The sequence below is a fragment of the Stenella coeruleoalba genome, assembly GCF_951394435.1.
Source record: "Stenella coeruleoalba genome assembly, chromosome: 3".
NCBI lineage: Eukaryota > Metazoa > Chordata > Mammalia > Artiodactyla > Delphinidae > Stenella > Stenella coeruleoalba.
In genome coordinates, this window is record NC_137148.1 from 50,942,070 (window position 1) to 50,968,410 (window position 26,341).

The 26,341-nt window shown below is 42.2% G+C and overlaps 1 protein-coding gene across 1 annotated transcript in view; it reads left to right on the top strand.

Annotated features, from left to right (window-relative positions):
- Positions 1–2,327: 2,327 nt before the first annotated feature.
- RGS7BP (regulator of G protein signaling 7 binding protein) overlaps positions 2,328–26,341 on the top strand; it is a gene marked incomplete at its 3' end in the record, with an annotated part of 115,313 nt that continues 91,299 nt past the window's right edge. Inside the window, exons 1-2 of the mRNA XM_079918562.1 lie at positions 2,328–2,499; positions 3,412–3,578. Of these exons, the coding sequence (XP_079774688.1) occupies positions 2,335–2,499; positions 3,412–3,578 (332 nt within the window). The 5' untranslated portion in view covers positions 2,328–2,334. The remainder of the gene's footprint in view (positions 2,500–3,411; positions 3,579–26,341) is intronic.

Genomic DNA, 26,341 nt, shown 5'->3' on the forward strand with positions numbered 1-26,341 from the left:
CCAACACCAACTGGGTGTCCTACAACTCAATACCTGGAGTTAGCGTCAGGCCCCACATGTTTAAGGGCTCAGACCCACAAATCTGCCCTCACTGCAGAGACCAGTCACAAGTATAAAATCCCCAGATTACCTATACTTCTGTTCAACTTGGCTACAAATTCGGGGGTTCCCACAAATGCCTCTCAGATTTGGTAGCATGATTCACAGCACTTGGGAAACCACTTTACTTACCAGCTTATTATAAAGAATACGACTCAGAAAGAGATGCGTAGGGTATGGGAGGGGGGAGGGGGAGATGCCATGCCCCCTCTCTGAGTATGCCAACCTCCCAGCAAACCTATGTCTTCACCAACCCAGAAGCTCCCTGAACCCCATTGTTTAGGGGTTTTTAAGGAGGTTTCATTATGGAGGTTTCATTATGTAGGCATGATTGGTCACACTATTGGCTATTCATGATTAAATCAGTCTCCAGCCTCTCTCCCTTCTGAGGAAGTTGGTGGGGGGGGGGGGGGGGGCTGAAAGTTCCAAATGCCTAATCAAGTCTTGGTCTTTCTGGTGACAAGGGGCTCCTATCACCCTTATCACTAGGGAAATTACAAGGGATTTAGGAACTCTGTGCCAGGAACTGAGGACAAAGACCAAATATCTTTCTTATTATACTACCCCATTATATTCACCTGCCTTGTAAAAAATTTCTAGAAATGTCTCCTTAGGGTGTTAGCCTTTCTGGCTATTTCTGGCTCTCCCTCTCTATAACCCCTTAAGAGATTGACCAGAAACCTCCTTTTTGTTCTTCATTAGGCTCTGCAACACATAAGTCGTTCCCCTGTGGCAGACTTCTTTATCTGTCCCCTCCAAACAAACCATTCATGCATGGGAACAAGCATTCTCAGAGCATTGGAGTTGAATGCCCATGCTGCCCCTCTTCCTTCCACAAGAATCTTAGGATGCCAATGGTCAGGGTGAACTTAAATGGCCAAGGAACTCACCCCCCAGGGCCCCCTTTCACACAGTCATCTTCCCTACTATCCTGGGCCACCTCCATTGGCCTCTGGGTCACTGATGTCCCATAAAGGAGAGTTGAGTCATTTTGAGTGTCCAGGGAGGCCTGTTGGCTCTCATTTGTTCAAATCTCTATTGGGAAACTCTCAGAGCTGGGTCCTGAGATTCTGGAATCTCAAACCAGGAGCTTGACTCGTTAAGATGGGATGGGATGGGTTGAGGACCAGTTTGACTGAAGCCCTCTTGCATTCTGCCCCCACTGCTGCAGGTTTCTCTCCCGGCACATGGTGAACATAGACAAAAACAAAAACACCACCACAACGACAAAACTCCCGGAAACAAAGCTATTTTTAAAAACTGTTATCAAGAGATCTTCCTTTTGAGGCAAAAACCTCACTCCCTCCTCGTTGAGCTTTACTAATCTGTGGCCCCGGAATGTGTTGGAAGGTGAGGGCCTCAAGCTCACACTGGTTGATCTGAAATCCGTGTTTATGTCCCAGCATGTGGCAATGTGCTCCACTCTGATGACACTTTTCGTTTCTAATAATAGAGCAGATGAAGTAATATTGCAATTGATGTTCCCGGGGATTTGATTGGATAAGTGCATAAACCCTGGAGGGGGAAGGGGGTTGTATGGACGGATCACATTAGTATTCCTGTCCTATCAATGTGCGGGGCCGCGAACAACGTCAGCCGGACCGATTCCCTGCGTCTGCCAGTCCCGCCACGGATTCATTAGGGATCCTCAAACAGATGAGCCCCGTGGAGACGAAGAATCAAGACAACGACCAACTGCCTGCTTCGGGGACTGCCAGCCCTTCCAGGCCTGGTGACGGGGGAGGGAGGAGATAGACGAACGGAGAGCCGCTGCGGGAAGACACCCGAGGCTAGAGCGACAATCTCCCCCTGCCCGCCCTCCCCTCCACCTGGCAGCGCAAGCTTTGAAAGCTGCTCACCCATCTGAATGGAAACTAGGAACCGCCGGGCGGCGTGTTCCTTCTCGCCCAGCCTTGCGATCCATGCCGAGCGGAAGACAGTGCGAGCCCGCGCCAGCGTCCAGCTCCCGGGACAGGGCCGGCAGTGCTGCTGAGCAGAACTTGACCGAGCTCCTTCCTCACTGCTAGTGGAAGCGATGCTGCACGGCACAGCCAGCGCTTCCCCGGCTCTCCTTCAAGCTGAAGGTTACCCACCCGCGCAGCCAGTCCCAAGCCTGTGAGCGCCGCGCCTCGGGTCCCGTCTCCGGCTGCTTGGAGGCGGCGCGCAGGGCAACTACCTGGCCGCCCGCGCCGGGGCGCACTGCACCAGCGGCTTCGGCTTGGTGGATGTGTATGCATGAGTTCTGCACCGAATGGGCGCAAAAAGCGCCCCAGCCGGTCCACCCGCTCCTCAATCTTCCAGATCAGCAAGCCCCCGCTGCAGAGCCGGGATTGGGAGCGCAGGGGCAGCGGCTCCGAGAGCGCCCACAAAACCCAACGAGCCCTGGACGATTGCAAGATGGTAGGTGGAAAATGCGCCTCCTTTTGTTTTTTGTTTTTGTTTTTTTTGGAGAGGTGGGGGGAATCGTGTACGTTAATCTTTTGCCTGAGTGCCAGGAACTCCGCCACCCTCAGCTCCTCCATGCCGGTCACGTGCACATGCACTATTTTTAAATCTGCAGTCCCCCAGATTCGGGGTGACACCGGGTCGTATTGGCCCCGCCAAGAAGTGCCGCGGAAAGGGTCTTGGGGTCAGCGGCTGTAGGTCGTGCCTCTACCCCCTCGGAGAACGGCAGATAGGAAAGACACGGTGAACTGGCTGGCTCACCAGGGAGGGAGGGGCTGAGTAGGTAAGAGTGCTGCTTTGTGGGGAGACAGTAGCAAACAAACCCAAATAGAGTGCACGGGGCTCTGCGGAGGGGACGAAGGTTCCAGCTCAGAGGCTGTAGCCAGTCTTCCCGTCAAGCTCGGAGCCCGGCCGGAGCGGTTCAGTGGTCCGGCAGGAGGTGAATGGTTTGCCTAATATAACCCACCTTTGGCCTTTATCCCCAGGCCAATTCAAATCCACATCCCAGCTGTGGTAGAGGGGAGACTTCTATGCGAGAGTTCCCAGCATCACTCTCTAGTTACCTGGGAGTGGCATGGTAGCTCTCCAAATATGCTCTGGCTCTTCAGAAACTGAGTCTGAACGGGTGGCGGCAAGTAGGTCTGGAAACAGAGCTTCCATGACGAGACTTACCGATGAAAAATAAACACTTGCTTTGGATGAAGAGAACTTACATCTTTGTGCCCCAATCTTTAAACAATCTGTAGGCTCTTTAGCAGGAGATTTGGGGAGGTGGCTCAGGGGTCAGCGAAAGCCTCTGTTTAGGTAACGCAAAATAGGAAACTTCCTGATCAGTGTCTTACGAAAGAAACTCGCTCTCTTTTCCAGCTTGTCCAAGAGTTCAACACGCAAGTGGCCCTGTACCGAGAATTGGTCATTTCTATCGGGGACGTCTCTGTCAGCTGCCCCTCACTCAGGGGAGAAATGCACAAGACAAGAACCAAAGGCTGTGAAATGGCCCGCCAGGCACACCAAAAACTTGCTGCCATCTCGGGGTAGGAGACTCTTGGCATTATTTGGTAATTCATATACATGATGTGTGCATGCGGGCAGATATTTATGGTGACTGAGGCCTGAGAGATGTCCTCTGCAAATGTGAGGTTTTAACCAATCACTCCGAGATCAGGATTTTCTAGAGAGCTATGAACAGACTGTAGACCAAATTATTATCCAAAAGTTGTGTGATTCTTATATATGTATTGAATATTTGGGTTATTAAGTGATTTTTTTTTTAAAATTAACTTTCAATATGCTGGCCACATGTTGGAATTTGGGGCTTAAGATGTTTTTGCAGAATGTTTGGGCACCAAACTGAAGTTAAATCATCATGCCTCAAGATTAATTTGTCATCTGCTGCTAAACATCTACTGCACAAAAGCCCTGTGCAGTAGGGGAAAAATCTTTGCTGAATCCCAGATTTACTAAACTATTTACACCATGAGATAAATTCCTATGATATCATTTAAAATAAATTCCCTAAAATAAAGTCTTGGATATAAATTACTCTCTTCACTGTAGTGTATGAAAGGGAAGTTTTAACATGAGGAAATCTTTTTAAAGATTGGGGAAATTCACAAATCTAACTAAATTTAAGCTTTTTGTGCCCCCCCCCAATTATTTTTATTTCTTTTTATCACATTTATGGATTCTCATGCCTATTTTAGGTGATAAGACAGTGAGTGAAAGCTTCTCTCCTGAGACCGCACTCACTCCTTCCCGATCTCTCAATAGTGGGAGAAAAGTTAGTCCTGGATTTTGTTAACAGTTCCTATTTTCAGATAAGTACAGAGAGCAAGGAAACACAGGACTCCTTATGCAGATACATTGATTTAAGTGTTTGATTCGGTCTGGATATAGCTTTTATCTATTTGTCCTCGTGAGTATGGTTTTATCACAGTAGAAGTTCTAGTTAGTCAGACTCTCCTGATAATGTTGCAGATTGATCACTTGTAGGAATTATATCTAATTTACTTTTTTGAAAGAGTCACTCTTTGTTATCTTTAATGCCATTAATATATATAGTGACAATTATTAGTATATAAAGGATAGAAAGCCATATGTCGCCTCTCTTAATAACTAGTCTACATTTGACAACAGACATTTTACATGATGAAAAATGATTCACTTGTGCTAACCTCCTTGAAGTGAGAGATACATAAAATATGTTGCAAACCTATTTAATTTAGTAGAAATATTGGAAAGTATTATCCTTTTCTGTTTTAACTGTTATACTATACTTAATAGGAAGTAAATCTGGGAGTGAATCTAGGAGGTGGAAAGGAATTAAGTGTTTAAGGAATTTGGGGAAGAAATGCAGCTGTGATAAATCTCAGAGAAGAAGAGAGAAAAACAATCAGAAACACAAAAGGGAATCATGGTGGACTGAAAACTGCGGAGAAACAATGATTCAGAAGGAAAAAGAGGGCTCAGGGCTAAGGAACTGCATCTATGTAAACTCTGTGTCCAAGAGTGCATGGTGTGCTTATATCCAGAGTTCCTTTAACTTGGAACTCAAATTGATATGTTCTAATGAGAAAAAATGGACTGGAGAAATGAACAAGGAGTTCAATTTAGTCTATTCTGCTACACACATGAAATTCAGGTTCTTCTAAAGGTTTAGGAAAGAAAGAGTCTGAAACTATTGGCTAAAAGTTGAGTTTTGAGGATTTGAGGTGAATTTTATGAATTCAGGGGGTTATAGCCCTTTACTACTTACTTACATGTTATCTGAGAGTTGATGTTATTGGGGGCAGTTTTATAAGAATTAGTGGGAAAATACGTTGTTCTTAGAGGCTTGCAAAAGTAAGGCCAACTCTGTAGAATGTTCTAGAATACAATTCGAAACATTTTCCTCCTTAAAATAACAATGAAATACAGTTTAACCTTCTTTCTAAAAAATGACAGCAATATTGAAGGAAATGCCTTTAGATCCTCACCATCTGGGCTCCATTAATGAAGGATGTGATTCCCCTTGGCGGAATTCCATTCCTGATATTGCTAGTTATGTGGGCTCTCATTTCAAGCTTCATGTGAAGGCTGGTAGGGAGGTGGTAGGATTCAATTTACAATTTAATGCAGGGGTAAGAAAACAGTGATTCCTGGGGAATGTAGACAGAAAGACTAGATTTCTTGACTGCCCATTGTTTGCTGGCAAAATCGATTTAGTTGATAGAATAATCCTCTGAGGGAGGGATTAGTATCCTTATTCTACAAATGGGTCTTAGAGAGGTTAAGGAAATTGCCCAAAGACACACAACTAAGAAGTGGTACAACTTTGATTTGGCCCCAGATTTGCATGCTTCTGAAATCTGTGAAATTTCCTCCATATAATGCTGCCATTCAAAAAGGTGTCACGTAAAAAAAACAAAGTACTGAGATGTGCTAATGTATAGATGAACCTCCAAAAGAGTACACAAAATGAAAGAAGCCAGTCACAAAATACCAAGTATTATATGATTCCATATATATGAAATGCTCAGAGAAAGCAAATCTATAAGAAACAGAAAGATTAGTGGTTGCCTAGGGCTTGGAGTGGGAACAGGGTGTGAGTGCAAATGAGCTTGAGGTATCTTTTTGGGGTAATGGAAATGATTCAAATTTGAATTGTGGTGACGCTTGTACAACTGTATGTTTTCTGAAAATCAATGAATTGCACACTTAAAATGAGTGAATTTTATGGTATGTAAAGGATACCTCAATAAATGTTTTTAGAAAGGTATGATCACCATCAAAAAGGTATGATGAACTCATCACTTGACTTTCATTGGCTTTATTCTTTTCTACATATGTAGCTTTTAGCAAAAGGGATACGAGCTACAAGGATGGGATAAAGTAAATCTTGACTCTGTGCATTCATCAAGATGCCTGCCTGATAGTGGTCATCTGAGCACCAATGCGTTGTTCTTTGTAGGAATACAGGTGGGGGGAAAGGCAGGACTTGAAGGAGTAAATGAATTGTCTCATTTCTTACCAACACAGACCACTCCTTTCTTCTCTACCACCTGGCTCTGGGGCCAGAGGAAGAAGGCAGTGTTGAAAGTGGACAGGGTAAAAGGAAAATGAGGCAAGATAAACAGAGAGGAAGAGCAAAAACAGAGTTGGATTAAACCACACAGGTAGCCCATGGCATTGTGAGACCTCTCTATTGAGACCCACAATTTCATCATCCCTAAGGTCTTTAACATTTTAATGTCTCTGAATTTACAGTTCATTTTACAATGGATGATGCATCATATTGAGTGGCAGCATCTTTTCATTCCTAATGGTACATAAAACAGTGGTGTTTCTTACAATGGATGATGTCTAAATATAATAAAATACAGTTTGGGTTAAAAGTTAAAAAAAAAAAAAAGAATTAAGCCACAAATGCTACATCCCCTTCATCCCTGACTAGTTGAAACCCTCAAGGAATGGTGAACACAAGAGAAGAAAACTTGGACTGTGTTTCTCACTAGCTGACCCTGGGTAAGAAGGCCATCTTCACAGATACAACTGAAACACTTTCTCAAATTGTGTTTAGATCAGCAGAAGTTCAGGTACAGCCTTTTCTTTCAAAGGCATTGGATGTTTTCTGGGCAGAGCCAGCCAGCTGAATCCAAAGTCTCCTCTGAATGGCTTGATTTACCATAGTTATTATACCTTCACCATGCTGATCCTCTCCTAGGCATTAAAGCTAAGAGGGGCACTGCTCGATGTTTCTGTGTATGTGTGTGTGCAGGGGTAGGCAGTTGTCTGGACCCTGTCTCCTTGAACTTCCCTCCAAAAATGACTTCTGAGACATCTTTGAAGAATCCCTAGGGCTCCATGATACAGAGAGTACTGATTTAGCAAAATATCCTTGTTTTATGTTTGAGGAATCTGAGATTTGGAGGATTTAAAGTGACAGCTTGGTCGAGTGTACATGAGGATTTTACAGTCAGGCAAACCGGAGCTGAATACCATCTGTGCTGACCTTGATGGAATTACTTACTCTCTAAATCTCAACTCCCTTATCTGTAAACTAGTTGTCATGCTCACTCCTGGGGTAGTTGAGAGGATTTAGGGAGCCAGGTGGGTGATGCCTACCCTGACAGGAGTATTCTGCCAGTCCCAGGCTGCTCTAAGACTGGAACCCAGGTTTCATGCTCTCTGGTCTAGTGCCTGTTCTATCAACCACACCATCTCCTGAGAGTGAAGAGAGAAAGAGTACAGTATATAAGCTAGGAGGGCCCAGAAGAACCAATAACCTCCAGCAAACCCCAGGAGTTTATGCTGTGGTGGTGGGCTGGTTATTAGGAGTCCTTTTCCTTTGCTGATGTGGTACCTTTGTTGCACTGGATATTCACACCATGACCTTCTGTTAGTGACTGCTGATTAGAGTGAAAGTGAGGTTTGAGTATGCTAATGTGAGAGGCAATATAGCTGTCGTGGGAAAGAGCATTGACTCTAAATCAGATTAGACCCAGATAAAATCCTGTTTTTACCACTTACTAGGGATACATGTGTACTGATATTGCAAATTGCTTCATAGGCTGGTAAACGGCAGTGCGGCCCAGAGGTTAAGTATTTAGACTTTGGCGCTAGACTGCCAGTGTTCAAATCTCAGCCTTACCACTCATAAATAGTGTGACCTTGGGCAAAGATGCTGTCTCTCTCTGCCTCAATTTCTGAATCAGCAAAATAGGGCTAATAAATAATGGGACCAAACCATACAGCATCCTGAGGATTGAGTAAAGTAACATACAGGAAGCACTTAGAAGACTGCCTAGCACACAGCAAGTGCTATTATTAAGTTCAGATTAGTGTAACTGTAATTACTAATAAGAAATTTAAAATTCAGGTGGTCAAGATACATTTATATTAAAAAAAATCTGCCCCTCAAATATTTTTCAAATAAATATTTTAGCTGAAATAAATTTTTGTTTACTTTGGTTTCTTACATTATGTTCTGAGGAATTTTCTAGGTTGAAACTTCCCAGATGGCTACCAAAAGGCCTCTTCTATAATATCTTAAAAGCAATATGGAGATGTGAAAGTTCAAAAGTAGTTAAGTTTAGAAATACTTCCTTGGTATACATCAACCTAGATTCTTCATAAATCATAATATTTACAAAATCTTTTGGCCTAGCTCTGGTATAAGCTACGTGGACAAGCTTATGCCATTGGACAAGACTATTAAATTCTCTGTACACCTCAATAATTGAATGATTTCTGAGTTGTCCGGCTTCATCATTCTAGTGTTCTATGTTAATTCGTGTAGAGTCACATAGATTTTGTTTACAGAACTGAGCTATGAAAAAATCAGCACGTGCAGGAAGTTTGATGATTGAAGTCCAGAAATAATTTGTCAGGATGTGAACATACTATGATCACAAGGAGAATCTTAATCTCCTAATGGCTTCCGGGAACAACAGAATGATTATCCTAGGGATCCATACCCGCAGATTTTAGGTTTTTCCTTTCAGCAATTACTTTCCTGGCCAACCACGCCTGTGTTTCCTTTCTCCTTGCATCTCTCCTTGTGTTTTTTCTTCTCGTTTTTTGGTCTATTTTAGTTTTGTTTGATTCTTATTTGACTCTTCTGCTCTGTATTTTCCAGTCCCCCTTTCTGTCCATTCCCTGTCGTGTTTGCTAGGATGTTGAAATGGGAGAGAGAGAATACAGAACTGCAGCTTAGTCAGTGATGCTTCCTCTCAGCACTTCGGCTGAGACTGCAGCAATTACGTGGGGTGGTAGAGAACGGAAGGAGTATTTGTTGACCATGGAGGCAGCTCACTCAGCTTTCTTTAATCCGCATGATGGAGGAGGCCTGAGGTATAGTAAAATAAGCCTGGTTGGCAAGCATGCCAAGCCACCTACACTGTCCTTTATGTTTCCTTCCTATTACAGGTGTTTGGGTTTTTAAATTTTAACTCTCACTGGTCAAATAGTGAAAGGTGAGTTATATCTGCACCAAAAGAATATGCTATCCATCTGAGGTAATGATGGGAGCACAATTCTGTGTCAGTTTTCTAGGGCTGTAGTAACAGAGCACCACAAACCGAGTAGCTTAAACAGCAGAAAGTTCTCGTCTCACAGTTCTCGAGGCTAGAAGTCCAAGACCAAGGTAAGGCAGGGTTGGTTCCTCCTGAGGGCTGGGAGGAAGAGTCTGTTCCTGTCTCTAGCTTCTAGTGGTTTGCTAGCAATCTTGGTGTTTCTTGGCTTGTTGAAGTATCTCTGCCTCCATCTTCACATGTTCTTCTGTGTGAGTGTGTGTCCATATTTTCCCTTTTTATAAGGACACCAGTCTTACTGAATTAGGGGCCCACTCTACTGTACCAGTATGACCTCATGCTAACTTAACTAATCACATCTGCACCAACCTATTTCCAAATAAGGTCACATTCTGAGATGCTGGGTGTCAGAGCTTCAACATATGAATTGGAGGGGTGGGGAGAAGAAAGTTCCACCCATAGCAAATTCCCTTCACCCATCTGTAGAATACACACTTTGGGTTGTTTGTTTCGCCCAGTGGGGATGGTGTTTTGCCCAACACTATCTACATACTTTCTCAACACTTTTGCACACAGACTTCCCAGCACCCAGTGTTTTATCATTTGCAAGACTGTAGCTCATATTAGGGGTGGGGTCTGTGACCATAGAATAGAATGCTTTCTGTATGAAATGGATGTGTTCACAAAGAATCCCCAATATGGTGAGCACTTTGCTATAACCAGTTTAGTTACTGCTGTCTGAAGGTGGAGCAAAATCCAATTGCCAAAGAGAATGTTAGGAGGAGGCATAGATGCACCTACAGTCCACACGTAGGACGTTCACTTTCTCTGATCTGCATGGCTAGACGTGATTAGGTGGTGGTCCCTCAGTGGTGCTGATTCTGTTGCTTCAGGGCCGTAGCATACTCAGGAGCAAGTGAAAAAGGACTGCCTCACACCAAATTAAAGAAATGTGCTATTCTTATCAACCAAACTAAACGTGATAGGGAATCTAGATACATGGTCTCCCACTGCCAGTTGAAGTTTAGCCTTTTTATGTTTTAAACAGATCTAATGACTTTCACCTTGTTAGAGCTTTCTAATAGATGTTCCAATTAGAGGGAAAATTAAACCTAAAACAAACTCTAGGAAACTCATCATCACTTTATTATTTATACCGTGAAGTACAAGAGAGCAAGGCTGTGTTTCATTCATGTTTGCACCAAGTGCCAAGATCGTGAGGAAATGTGCATCTTGTTTGTTCATTAAGTTTACTTGGTATTTTTAAATCTATTCTTAAAAGACACTGTGTTATATACTTCAATTTAAAAATCAACTATACTTCCCTGGTGGTGCAGTGGTTAAGAATCTGCCTGCCAATGCAGGGGACATGGGTTTGAGCCCTGGTCCAGGAGGATCCCACATGCCATGGAGCATCTAAGCCCGTGCACCACATCTACTGAGCCTGTGCGCCTAGAGCCTGTGTTCCGCAACAAGAGAAGCCACCGCAATGAGAAGCCTGCGCACCGGAACAAAGAGTAGCCCCCATTCGCCACAGCTAGAGAAAGCCTGCGCGCACCAACGGAGACCCAACTCAGCCAATAAATAAATAAATACATACATAAATACTTTTAAAAAACAATAAAATAGAAAATGTTGAAAAAATCAACTGTAGTTCAATAAGAGGAAAAAAAGAAACTGTGTCTTGACACAGACACACACTTTAGTAAAAAAGGAGCAAATACATTAGCTTACATTTTATATTTCTATTACATTTGACTGTTATTTCTTTCTGGTTTGTAACTATAAAACCAATGTTGGTTTTTAAATGAGAGGACTTGAAGAACACACTTAAGATTGTTTTCTGAGGCATAGGTGTTCCTCATCATAAGGAATCAGTGGCCAGTGTGTATTTTAGAATTACTCAGAAGGTAATCATGTTTGAGATTATTTGATAAAATATCACCCTAACATCTGCTTGGTGGCTTTTTAGTGAATAGTTAAATAACCATTTTCTATTGAGGTCATTTTTAAAAAACCATTCTTTAAACTTTTAGCCCTTGCAAGTTTAGATGTGTCTCATCCAAAAAGATATCTACGTACAGCAAGCTCCGGAGCAGTAACTAAACCACCAGTCAGTTCATTTACTTCCTCTGCTCTAGAAGACATGACGTTTTTTAAAAAGTAAAAATCTCATGAAAAACATTCAATTGCTTGTCTATACACATATTTACACATATGTATATTGCTTGTGCATATACATGTATTTAGATATATTTATAAACAAATACTAAAATTTGTGAAATAGACCCTTGCTAGGATAATGTGTCTAAACCTTTAAATAGAAGCGTTGATTTAGCAAATAATGTTTCCAATCTAATGGAAAACTCTATGATACAATCAGGTTAACAAAAATTACATTTGCAGGTGTAGATAAACAGTAAACTAATAATCTACAGCAATTTAACTGAGTTCGAGCAAAAGGGGGAAGTACATACTAACCCAGAAGTCATCAAACCCCTAGGGTATTATTCAGTCACTAAAAATAAGTATCTTAAAGTCCCCCTCGGTCTTATTCTGTCAGTTAGTAAGTCCTGTAGTATTTTATCTTTTTCAGTGTCTATTGTATCTTCCCCTTTCTCCCCCATTTCTGTAGCCACCCACTTAGTTCAGAATCATGTCCCCTCAGGCCATCAACTATTGTAGTACCTCCCAGTTGTTCTCCTTACCACCAGTCTCTCACCTCTTCTTTTCAATTTATTCACTAGATCCAGACTAATCCTCCTAACACTCTCCTCTGATCTTGTCACTTCTTTGCTTTAAAACTTCCAAAGATGCCCCATTGCCTAAAGCAGTGTTTCTTCACATGTGTTCCCTGCATTGCCTGTCTCAGAATCACCTGGGGTGCCCTCGGACCGAAAGAACCAAAATTCTGGGGAATGAGCCCTGAAAATCCAATTTTTTTAACATGCACCACCCCATCCCCCAGGAGATTCTTGAACTTGCTAAATATGAGGTCTGTCAGCCTGAAGCAGTGATTCTCAACCTGGGCTGCACACTGCAATCACCCAGAAAACTTAAAAAAATTGTCGATGTTTGAATTCTATCCCTAGAGTTTCTGATTTAAATGATCTGGGAGGCAGCCTGGGCATTGGGACATTTTTTAAAACTCCCCAAGTGAGCATTTGTATAAAAATGGATTACATTTGCCTACACTGAACAAAAAATTCAAAGACACCAGTGTTTATTCTCTCACAGAAAAGAAGCCCTAGAATGGCCAATTCGGAACCGGTGTGCTGGCTCCAGGAAGTCAGCATTTCTGTCACCCACTCTTTGTTTATGTCTTCCATCCTCAATCTGACTTTATGATGTGAGATTATTATAGGAGCTGCAGCCATGAGTCCCAGTTCCAGACTGGAAGAAAGGATGAAGGGGGAAAGCCACACTTCCCAGCTGGGTCTGCTCTTTTTAAGCAGACCCAAACAAAACTTCTTCCAGAACTGCATCATATGGTCACATCTAACTACAAGAGAGACTAGGAAATGTATTCTTTTATCACTGCCACCTTAAAAAAAAGGAGGACTTTATTACTAAGGAAAAGAGAGAGAGCAGATATTGGGAAACAACTAACGATCTCTGTCCCCAACCTGTATTCCCGGACTTAACTTTTACCATTTAACTTGTAAATGCTTTACTTACTCGAACTAGTCTGCTTTTTATTCCTTACGGGTGTGTAATAGGATGGCCCTAGTCTATGAGTCTACATCTATGGTTTTTATATGAAAAAGCACGTTCTAGCTATTAAAAGAAATAATTTACTCTCTTAAATGTCAAGGTCTTACTTGCAGTCTCATTGCCTGCCATGCTCCTCGCACTGAAATTCAGAGCAGATGGAAGGGTCCCAAAGGGATTAAGAAAATTTTGCTGTTTTTAAATGGACCCATGGAAAAGATTAGAGGTTCAGGAACAACTTGGGAGGACAGGAAGTCAGGCAAGGTGCCTTTGAAAGGGCTTGAGTATAATTTTCACAAAGCAGGATGTGAAATAAGATAGGGCCTGTAAGGAGGATAAGTAGTGGCACTCAAGAAATCAATTTTTAAAAACCTACCAGAGATTGAGTGGAACTCTTCTTTTAAAAAATAAATTTAAACTTTCTTTTAAATCAAGGAAAAAAATTCCATCAAGGAGTTAAAATCTGATGAGCTATAACAGGAATAAAAGGGAGGGAGGCAGGGTTTTCTGGATATGGGGATAAGATGATCTGTGATCAAGATTATGAGTTTATTAAAAGAAATTGAACTTGAAATTCATTATATCATGTAAACAATGTTATATCCAGTAGTCAGTACATAAATGGTATTTAATCCATAATTTCCTAAATTATAAACCTATTCAACACATATGACAGTATATTCGATAGGGAAATATATTCATTTCCAACTCTGGAAGTCATCTTCCTTTCTGGGAACCTATTCATAGAGCACCCACCATATGCCACATGCTTTTCTAGGTGCTGGAGACATAGCAGTTCTGAAATAGAGAAGGGCCCTGCATTCATGGTGAAGATAATCAAGAAGTGCTATGGTCTGAAGATTTGTGTTCCCACAAAATGTGGATGTTGAAATCCTAATGCCCAATGTGATGATACTGGTAGGTGAGCCTTTGGGAGGTACTGAAGCCATGAGGGTGGAGCCCTCATGAATGGGATTAGTGCGCTAATAAAAAAAGGCTCCAGAAATATCCCTCACCCCTTCCACCATGTGTGGACGCAGAAGGAGGACACTGGCTATGAACCACGGAGAAGGCTCTCACAAAACATGACCAAGCTTGTGCCTTGATCTCAGACTTCCCAGCCTCCAAAACTGTGAGAAATAAATTTCTGTTGTTTTTAAGCCACCCAGTCTGTGGTATTTTGTTATAGCAGCCTGAATGAACAAAGACAAAAAGAAACATGCAAAGGATAGAGCATTTCAGAGAGTGATAAAAGCAATGAAGAAAATAAAATTGGATAGTATTATTAAAGAATGATGGATGCAACGTGGTGACATCTGAGAAGGTGACGTTCTAACTTGATATCTGACTTTGAGAAGGGACAGTCATGTGATCATCTAAGAGAAAAACATTTCAGGTAGAAGGTATAGCAAGTGTAAAAGTCCTAAAATGAAGTGACCTTGGCAGGTCTGAAGAAAAGAAAGGAGACTAGATTTTCAGTTTGGAATTGTCTTCAGCTATAAGTAACATAGACCAGATTTTAGTGGCATCCATACATAAAGGTTTATTTTCTCACATAATTATAAACCCAGGGATAGGGGATAGCACACATTGCTTCACAGTTTAAAGATATCAGGCCTGAGATTTCTATAATCAGGCCTTTTCCTCTAGGTCCCAAGATTGCTGCTTCACCTCCAGAAATTCTGTCCATGCTCCCAGCAAGTAGGAAGGACGCAAGGCAAAAACATAAGACAATTGTGTCCCTTTTAAAAGAGCTTTCTCAGAAGCCTCACACGACAACTTCCATGAACATCTTGTTGACCAGGACTGTGTCTTGTGGCTTTCTTGGCTACAAGCTTCATGATCTGATTTACATATATCTCTCTCCATACCAGCTGTCTAGTGAGGACAAAAATTTCCCAATCTGTAAGCCAAAGTGATGCTTCCTGAGGCCTAGGTTAGGAGAACTTTAGCAAGATTGGGGAGACAGGAAGTGTAGGGAGCTTGGATGTGAGAAGTGAGCAAAGGGGTGCTAGAGGGGGAGAAAGTAGTGGGAGGACATGCCCTAGCATCTACCTCTCCTTCCTGCCCATTTCCTTCTTGGTTTATTGGTCCATCCATTCCTTCATTAAACATTGAAGGGCTTCCCTGGTGGCACAGTGGTTGAGAGTCCACCTGCCGATGCAGGGGACACAGGTTCGTGCCCCGGTCCGGCAAGATCCCACATACCGCGGAGCGGCTGGGCCCGTGAGCCATGGCCGCTGGGCCTGCGCGTCCGGAGCCTGTGCTCCGCAACGGGAGAGGCCACAACAGTGAGAGGCCCACGTACAGCACAGAAAAAAAAAAACATTGAACACCTACTATGGGCCAGCCACTGTACTAGGCTCTGGAAGTATAAAGATAAATACAACACAGCTCCTGCCCTTTGAGGAGCTCATCACCCAGCATCTGTGTGAGACAGACATGTAAACAAATCATTGCAAAACAGTGCGATCACTGCTACAATAGAAATATGCGGATGATAGAGGAGAGGCATAAAGGAGGCGGCAATCAGCTCTGCCTGGGTGGGTGTAGGCAGGAAAGACAACTTCATAAAAGACAGGATGCCACTTGGACTGAGCTTTGAGAGCAACGAGCAGTGTACTTTCGCTTTTATTTGTGTAGCCTTGGGCTTCCTGCCATGAGCATACTTTAAGGGATGCTATTTGTCTGTCTTGAGCCAAGGGGAAGCAGAAATAGTTTAGATGTGCTGAGAACCAACTGTGTGCTATACCCTTTGCATACATTCCTTCATGATTAAATGAGTTCATCTGAAATAATATTTACTTAGAACCCAGGGAGATAATGTTTTAAAGTGAGATATGTTGGCTAAGAAATGCATTTACCTACAAGTAACAGAAACTAGCCCATAGTGGCCTAATCAGAGGCCACTCTGTAGGTAGGTGGGAGCTGGGATTATTTCACAAGTTGGAGCATGTCAGGACAGTGGTCCTAGTGATTCTTGTGGTCCTAGTGACTTGTCCCTTGTGGTTCCAAGATAGTGGCCCCATCCAGAGCCAATAAAACACCAGGGCTGGCTCTCGATTCTAGATAAAGCATGCCTCACCTGGAAGCTTTCCAAAGCACCCATACTGCTAAATATTTTTTAAATTTCCATTTTTTAGTACATTTAGTTCAGAAAGTTGAGGTATTTGGTCAAGATATTGGGTGGGGCTGGGGTTTGAACACTGGTCTCTCTGTGACCAGAGTCTTTATTCTTGACACTACACTGGGCTGTTTTGTTTCCCCAGACGGCCCCTTCCTTTCTTGGAGAGGCCCCAGGATTGGCCGACCTGCTTTCCTTCCCTTCCACTGTCACAAAGTATTATTTCCACTCAGAGTCTCTCTCCTTCCCTGGACTCACTTCAGCACAAGGACCTCTTCATCCGGCACACAGCTGATTTGAGGGTTTTTAAGGTTTCCTCAGCTAGTAAGGAGAGGAAAACAGGCAGGCAGGAAAAAAATAACAAAATTATGGCCTTGCTGAAGCTGCCAGTGGAATGTGAATGGATCTCGGCTCTGCATTCTCGGGGCCTCAGCACTTCTCTCTGGGCCCTGAATTTTTCAGACTTCCTCTCTCAATACTGTGTCTATCTCAAATTGCTCCATCCTTGAGCACCTTCTTTCTTGTTTGTTTGCCTACATAAGTCCTAGAAATGTTGGACCCAGGTCAAGGTGGGCTGAATTCTGGGTTTCAAGAAACGACCTGCTTCTTCCCCACAGAAGACATTTAAGGAAGAGGGGGACACTCCATTACCACAGTGACACTGACCACCCAGCTCCTCTCCAAGGCATCAGTGAGTAGAGAGGTGAAAAGAGAAATGGAGGTGAGGGTGAGGAGTGGTATCCAGGGCTAGAGAGCTTCCCACTGGGTGATGGGAACACTCAAGAAAGTAACATTGAGGCTGGGTGAAAGGATGGGAAGGACTCATCGGTGACAAGAATGGGAAGAGATTACCAGACCAGTCTCAAAACATCACTTCTTTAAATACCCAAATCTTGTCAATAAACCCACAAGAGGTCCTGCTTTCCTGAAAATGGAGTTTAAAATCATAATACATAGTAATTATCTAAATTGCCCTCTTTGTGGGATTTCTAGTTTTCAGCCAGAATGATGGCTTGTTAGAGCTCAGGCTCTGAGTTTTAGGCCCTTTTATTCCCTTAGTGGGTCTAATTTTGAAGCATTCAAATTTGGCTTGGAATTCTCATTTCCATTCTTGCCATCCACTCCCTGAGCTGAGGAATTATGCAAAGCTGCTGGTTTTTTCTCTCTCAGATATTCATTATCACTATACAGATAATTTTTGATTTTTTATCTTCAATATCATATTCCTATGAGTCCATTACTATGAAAATTCCTATTTGTCTTAGAATTAAAGAATAAACCATTCCCCTTCACCCTCACCAAAATATTTCTGATGTAGGAAAAATTTAGGTAGAAAATAGAAATTAATTCCTAAAATTACCTCTGGTGTATAATCATGTATAATTCATGCTTCTTGAATTATACACTTCAAACATTTTGGGGGTTTGTGTCATTATTTCTATTTAAAGGGGAATTATTTGGAAAAGAAAAAAAAAATCCACTCCTGTCTGTCCTGTTCTGCTGTAAGAAGCAGCAGATGTGGTAAGAAATGAGTATTGGGAAAGTGAGCAAAGGATACATCACCTGAAGAGTCTTGTTCTTGTTCTTACTAGCACTTGATTAACTTTTATAAAAATCTATTGGTTTTGGTTTTGTGATAATCCGCATCTGGGTCCTGCTCAAAAATAGTGGCAGATATAGAAAGACCTTCTCTCTGAGGACCACAGCAGAGTTTTCACTGCCAAATGAGCTATAGGAGGCAAATGTAAATGATCAGAATCTGTCTGTGGTTGTGACTTGGGGACATATAGTTTGGATGAGCACAGCTGTCCTCACCGTGGAAGAGAGAAACACTACTGAGAGGTGAGTGGAAAATCTTTCCCAAACTGGGCGTATTTGGATTCTCCAGAGAAACAGCCACGATCAGGAGTGTGTGAGCAGGGGCTGGGGGCTGTAATATAAAATGAGGAATTGGCTCACACAACTACGTATGGAGGCGGGGCAGTCCCACGATTTGCCATCTGCAAGCTGGAGACCCAGGAAAGCCAGTGATGTAATTCACTCAGAGTCCAAGGACCTGAGGACCAGCGGAACCAATGGTGTGAGTCCCAGTCTGAGAGCAGGAGGGGACTGATGTCCTAGCTCAACAATCAGGCAGAGGGAGAGAGAGAATTCAACCTTCTTGCACCGTTGTGTTCTATTTGAGCCCTCAAGGGATTGAAGGGTGCCCACCCACACTGGAGAGGACCACCTGCTTTACTCGGTGTGCCAATTGAAATGCTAATCTCTTCCAGAAATGCCCTCACAAACACACCCAGAAACAGTGTTTAAACACATATCTGGGCATCCTGTGGTCCAGTCAAGTTGACACATAAAATTAATCATTACACTGGGTCAGTTGCCTTGACCACAGCAGATGGCTGAAAGCCCCAGAATTCATAATTCTGAGAGTGGCTGTGAGGAGATCACCTGTGGACATTTGAGAAGACTTCTCTCTGTGCATGGTGAGAGGGGAGACTTGACGTGGTTCCTGCCCGTCAGCACACAGTCAGGAATCAGGACTCAGTTGGTCCCCACCTGAGCGTACAACAGTGTTTAAAGGAGACAGCTGTATCTTCCAAGCTGGGTGACTTCCATGAACATTTTTTGCCGTACACCATGTTCTCTTACTATCTGAAGTTTGAGCTCAAATGGCTGCCTCTGTTTGCATACTGTACCATCATTGAATAATGAGGAAACTGCTCAGATTATTTTAGGCCACAGCATGTACCATAATGCAAAATCACTCGGCAAATGTTCCCTCCAGGAAACAAGCCCTATCAACTATTTTTATATTCATGCCTTCAATCTTTTGTTTTCTAAGGAGGAAATATGTTTTAAGCTACCAAGTCTGTTCAGATTCAGAGTAGCTTGAAATTATTCTCGAAATTTTCATATTAGGTTACCGTACAGGCACCATGGTAGATTTGATGTGAAAATGTGAAGCGAGTTAAAATATCTATTTAGGTGTAATCTTTCCAAAAGACATGTCATCACAGTTCATTTGGGGAAAGTCTTGCTTCATGGTTCACCTTTATAAAGACAATCTCCAACTTCTGAGAAAGAAATGTTGTGGGATGTGAGGGGGGAAGAGGCAGGAAAGGGGAATGATTCAGCTGGAAAAGAAGAAAGAAAATAGGGAAGGAGGAAGTAATTAGTTCTTTGGGAACTATGCTGATTAAGGAGTTGGCACTGCCAGGGGATAAAAGGAATGAAGCTAAAGGGAAAAGAAAAGGGAAAATGCAGTTGTAGGATTGGAGGCAATGTGCAATTCAAGGTCTCCAAACCCAGATCCATCAGGGGCCAGAGAGGCGATGTGAAAAAGTGAAGCGGGTCAGGTGGGGTGCTGGTGGTCTGGGGAACCCATGCCTGTGGGTCTGAAGCAGGCTGCCACACAAGCTCCACTGATTACTGATTCCCATGCAGAAAGATGGGCCAAATGTGCCATACTTGTGGCTTTTTTTTCTTAAGAGAGTCCATGAATTCATGTTTGTGTGTGAAATATGATTTTTAAAAGTTGGCCAACAGAAAATGTCTGCCGACTGAAAGAGGCCCTCAGCCATTAGTGTCTACCTCTGTTAATTAGCCTGCACTTGCTTGCTCAGAATATTTGCAGATCAGTGGATGTGAACAATTAGAGAGATGCCAGGATGTCTTAGCATTTTCTGTTTATGTTAGTAACTGTAACCACTTCTTAATTTCTTTGTTACTTTCCGAATAGCACATTGTGGAGTATTAAAACTTGTCAATACCTGTCACCTCAATAAACAAAAACAAACCCCCCTGCAAAAAAAATCCCTACCAAATATAGAAAAAAACAGAGATATATATTTTGGCCTTGAATTGTTAATGAAGGTTCAACATATTTAATTAGCCTTAGGAACATGTTAAACATTTTTGGAATTGAACCTAAGGAAAGAAATTACAATATTTGTACATGCATCCTGAAGTCAAATTGCTTGAAAGATCCTTTCTTTTGCTAAGACAATTATTTAAATTATCATATTACACATTACTCTTTCATATCACACAGGACCCATTGATCTTATTAGGATCAACATCAAGACAAATAACCTGTCAGGCATATAACAGAGTCTGAGTTCTACATGAAAGTTAAATATAGGACATACATATTTTACTTTATCTAAATGAGATCCTAAAGGGGGAAAATACTCTCTTAACCTGATTTCATATTACTTATATGATTTAGTATCTAGTAGGATTTAACTGAAAGAGGATGTGGTATACAAAATAGTGACAAACGTCAATTTGCACAAAAGAGTTAAGGCCATTTCTAGATAGCTATATCTGAATTCCCAGCAAAGAGTATTCATTCTCTGATCAGTTTTCTCTGCTTACGAGTGTGGAACCTACATCAAACATTTCCTTTAACTCAACGTGTCCCTTCCAGACTCAAGATTTAATGTAGCCCAGTGGACCATCCATTCTTCTCTTGCCCTTCCCCCTGCCCCACCCCTCCCTCCCTCAAGCAGTTGGAAGAACAATTACTGGGGCTCATAAGCCATCCCAGGTGGTCTTATGAAGACTGTTCCCCTGCCGATCATTGCAGGGGTTCTTTGCGCCTACACCTTTAGAGCTAAAGTGGGTGCTGCCTAATATTCTAATATTTATTGATTTCTTCGAGCCTGAGAGGCCCCTGAGAGGTGCACTTACCCTTTACTAAATAAACAGAACCCCTGTCATGATGGATCTCCACTGCTTTACAGGATGCAGAATGCTTCCACAAATATTAAGTCATTTAATCCTGGAATTATTATCCCTATTTTATGTATGAGGAAACTGAAGCTCTGAGAGGTGAAGTGACTTGTCTTTGGCCAGATAGCATGCAAGTGACAGAGCTGGAATGAGAAGCCGGGTCTCCTGCCTTCCAGTCCATGATCCTGTCCACCGACCCCCAGGTACCACTCTCCAATCATCCTGTTATTTGTCTCTAAGGAATTTCTGGAGAACCAGAGCTGAGACCATGGAGGTTTTTCTCTCTCTTATAAATGGACATGAATCACCTCCATTGGTAAATATTTCCTTATTTCCCTTCAGCTGGTGTTCTGCTGTATTATACAGATCTGAGGAATCCAGATCATAGCCAGGACAGCAGGGAGTCCCCAGGAACAAATCCACGATAAGGGAGGAAAATCTGGCACTTTTCTGTAATTTCTAAGAGAGTAGTATTCTTGATACAGCATGGTCCCTAAACTCTTTCCAACCCAGGCCCTGGGATAGAACCTGTGGCTTTGAACTGAAAGCTAAATCATTAAATGCTAGAGTTTTGCAGTCCAACTAACTTTGCTTCCAGATGTTTCTCCAAATAAATAGAAGACATAGCAAACAGTCTTTTTCTAACTTTCAATCTCTGACCTGCTGGAATGATGGGTGAGCTTCACTTTCCCCAGCCTCAGGATACAATCAATTTCCAACTCCACTGCAGCCAGAAAGAGACCATGGCAGTGATGGCCAGTTTTAGTTTGATTGGCACCTTTGTGGGATAGTTGGGACCTGGGGCAACAAAGTCTCAGGCCAGCTTACTATGCCAGTGAGCAACTAATGGGACTGTTTAGACACCTACCGGTATTTTCCAGAAACACAACCCTGGGGTTCCTGGAGTTGCCTCGGGAGGCTGGCTGCAGCCAAACAGCTGGGAGAATCAGAGCCTCTGAGATCTCAGGGCTAATTCGAAAGGGCTTTGTAACTGTGAGTACATGAAGGCACTCATATTTCCCTCAGGCTGCAGCTCCTCATTTGCCCTCCAGCCCTCCCCCTGTACCTGCTCTAAAGCAAACATTCAAAGCTGTCTAAAACCTGAGCAATTACAAGAATATGCACCTGTCTTTCAGCTTTCAAGACCAAATGCCCCATGAAAATTGACTAAGAAGTCACGAGGGTAACATACTCGAGTGCTATTAGCTCAAGAAAGAAAAATTAATTGTAGGATGTTTCGCTTTCCCCCTTTAACTTGCGGAAGTGAATGCCGAGAGGATCCCAGAACACCTCTCTGTGTGCTCTTGATTCCAGAAGCCCCACAGTGTCAAGCAGTGGTTCTAACTCTGCTGCACATTAGGCTTCCTGGAGGAGTTTTTGAAGATACTGATACCTGGATTCCACACCCCAGATCAATTACATCAGAATGTCTCAGCGTGAGGTCTGGACAGAATATTTTTTTAAATTTCTGCAAGGTTGAAAACCACTGGTGTAGAGGAATGAGGCCCAGACTGGTAGTCAGTTTAGAATTTCAGCCAAGCTTTCAACTGAGTAATTTTGATCAATCCCTTCCCTACTCTGAGCTGTAGTTTTCATATCATTGCTAGGTTTCCTTCAAGCTGCAAAAACGTGTGTCTGTACATTACAGAATCACTTGTCATGGTCAAAAATGAATAATGATCTAAATATCCAATAGAGGATTCATTAAATGAAAAACAGTACACCCAGGTGCTGGAATACTGTGCAAACACTGAAAATGACAGTAAGTGGAAAAAGCAGATTATAAAACAGTTTTACAGTATGACCCCATTTTTGAAAAAAAAAACACGAAAATTATACAGCTAGATATAATTGCAAAGATATGCACCAAAACCTTTACAGTTTTTCCTTTCTGGATAAATGATTTTCATTTTCTTTTTTATATACCTGTGTTTTCTAAATATTCCATATTAAACATTAAGGGAGAAAATCGACTCACATGTCAAGCATTGAATATCCGTTTTGAACACAGCTGTAGAAAATCTCAAAAATAATTATATTTGTCTATGTGGAATTCTAGCTCTTCTATTTATTGGGCAGATATATGCAAAAACCTGATGCTTTGCTTGTCCTCTACGTTACCTTCAAAACTGTACTAGCTTTAGACGCATTCATTTTCCTGATTTGGAACTACTGATCTAGAGAAAAAAAAATGGGAGAAAGAATTTCTCCTGCAGTATTTGTTCTGGGTCCTGGCGGGGCTGCCCCCATTTCACTGGAGAGAATAATTAGAGAGGAAGCAGGATCGAGAAAGTCGGGAGGACAGAGAGCCAGGAAGCTTTTGATCTGTTCTTCTTCCCTAGAGCATCCTGTCATATTTTTTGCCTGTGTGTCGGTGGTTATGAAGATAAAATGAGAGACATCAGAGCAAGGACTTAGCACACCTTTCTGTACACAATTGCTCACTAAACTTCCATTCATTCACGCATGCCTCTGTGAAGGGAATAACTTAGCTACTTACCAAGAGCATGACCTCACAGCGTCCTCATCCCCTGCAAGCCTCAGGTTCCACCCCTGAAAAAGTAACAGTAATAATAGCACCAACCTCACTGGGTTCCTGTGAAAATTAAATGATGTGATGTAGGTAAAGCACTTAAGCAAAACATCAAACATCAAACACCACATAAGTGCCAGCTATTATTATTATTATTATTACACCTTTTTCCAGTATTCCTTAACCAAAAACACCTTTCGGTACGACTTCCGTTGTAATCCGGAAAAAGAGAATGGTACAAGCTTATAGCTTTAACAATTTGGGAGGGAAATGATAAAAATAGTTTGGAAGATTATATTTTGATTAGAAAAATGTATTTTTCCTACCATTTCAGTACTAAAAAAAAAAGAGTATTATTTCAAGTGCTCAAGAATAATCCTTCTGTGGTTTGACACCAAGAATAGAATATTTCATTTCAGAAAAAATGCCTTAGAGAAATAATGAGCCACTGATAAAGGCAGTTACACTAGAAAAATGACTTTGGGTTTAAGGCAAGTCTTTTTCTTTTATAAAAGTGGTTAGGCCTTTAGAAATGTTTTCAAAACAACACAATATATGCATATAATATAATGAGTGTATCTTGGCTTTTTGTTGTCAGACTCGAAGTTCAAGAGGACTAAGGGGGGAATGGGGAAAAAGAAACTCTGACATTGATGGCTGCAGTTCACAAGCTTTATTAACATGAACAGGATCTGAGAACACCATGGACCAGAGGTTCCTAAACTTGTGTTGCCCGCTAGAATCACCTGGGAAGCTTCAAAAAATATGAGGGCTTGGGTCCCACCCTCAGAGGTTCTGATTTAAGCGTAGGGGGCATGGCCTGGGCTCCAGAATTTATTAAATATCCCCAGGTGATTCAGATGCGTAGACAAGTTTGAGAACCACTGGCACAGACAAAGGATCCACCAAGCAAACACGGCTCCCAGGCGTCTCCCTTCCTTTTTCCTCAAGGGGATGTTCCCGGGCTGTGGCGATGGAGGGCAGCCCCACATGGGACCCTCTTTCCTTCCCCCTCTTTTTCCTGCCTTCTGCTGGAAGGGTTATATCAACTGCCCGTAAACCATTTATGTTACATCATCTAAGATCAGTGACCAGACTTCAGACTGTAATCCTTGCTGGGCCAGCATCATGCCACCTCCCTTTCTCTACCTCAGTTTTCACAGTCTTCCTTTAGCTGTGCCTGCATCACATGACCAGAAAACTTCCATTTATGTCCCACTTAAGAGCCTCCATGGGCAGGCCTTTAGTTCTATACTAAATGACATCAATAAACTGGGAACACATGTTTCAATCACAAATTTTAGGTAGAAGCCAAAGTTCAAATGGTAGCTTTGAAGGATCTGGTGATCAATAGGTAAACAAGCTATGGTTTGAGCTCTGCTCTGTCTGTCTGTCTGTAGGGGAGTGACATAAGTTGGGTCAAATATAAACTCAGCTGTTGAATTGAGAAGGAAGGAAGTCATCTACTCATATTTTCAAGAGTTTTCGCTTTATTGCTTACATTGGAAGTAATAATATAAGGTACCTGTTTGAACAAGAATTTGAAGCCATAAGTATTTCACCTTTCAGGCTATACCCAAAGAAGAAACTAGGAAATACATAACAGATGTGGACTATGGACAAGATGAGATTCTATAGAAGAGACTGGTTGGCCTGGAGTGATAAAATAGCTTTAAGATTTTAAAACTGCTTTAATGATAAAAATAATCTCCTATTCTCTTTAGAACATACCTGTGTGATATTTTTACTCTTGTGCTATAAGTGAGGAAATGGAGGCTCATAGAGATTAAGTGTCTTGCCCAAGGTCACATAGTCAATAAATGGTAAGGTCAGTACTTGAACTCATGACCTCTTGATTCAAAGGCCACTAGATTTTCCCCTGTGCCACCACTGGAAGAACATAAATAATGTCTGAATGTGATTCAAATTTATTTGATAATTTATAATTTTTTACTTTCCCCTCCATTTTTAAGTAACTGCCAAGAACTGTTTTGTTATTGATCAGTAATTGTAATATCAATTTGGGTTTTCGTTGCAAGTAACAGCAGCTTGCTCTAGATATCTTAAGCAAATAGGAGGATATTTTGGAAGGTTATGTGGGGATCATACAATCCAGTGGGGGAATGTGAGGGAGGGCTTGGAAAATGGACATGAACCAAGGAGACTGTACAGGCTACATAGCAAAAACAGGCTGGCCAGGATGTTGCCCTGGCCAATGTCACGGATAGACTTTGCTACCCCAACTGAGTCCTAACCACCCTTTCCTCTTGGGTCACACATGCAGCTTCAGAGCCCTGGTAAGATTGCCCAGCTGGTCATGTGCAACATCCTGGCTGCAGGGAGTAAGGAGAGAATGGCTGACCTCCTTTCAGCTTCCATAATGGGAATCAGGACACTGACCCCTCAGTACCACTGATAACGGGGAATGTCCCAACAGGAAGAAGGGTCGAATGTTGGACGGCCAAAGAAAGGACAAACGTCTTCTGCAAAACAATGGTTTAAAAGATATATCTGCATTTTTCTATCTTCCTGCAGTGTTAGGAAAAAAAACCTCACGAGAGGTTTCTAAGGAAAATTACAAGCTATTACAAAAAGAAAAATACCTATATTCATTCTTTTAATTTGAAAAGTCTGTGGTTCATGCCTCAGAGTCACTGGAGACATCAATTTGCATAACAAGAAGAA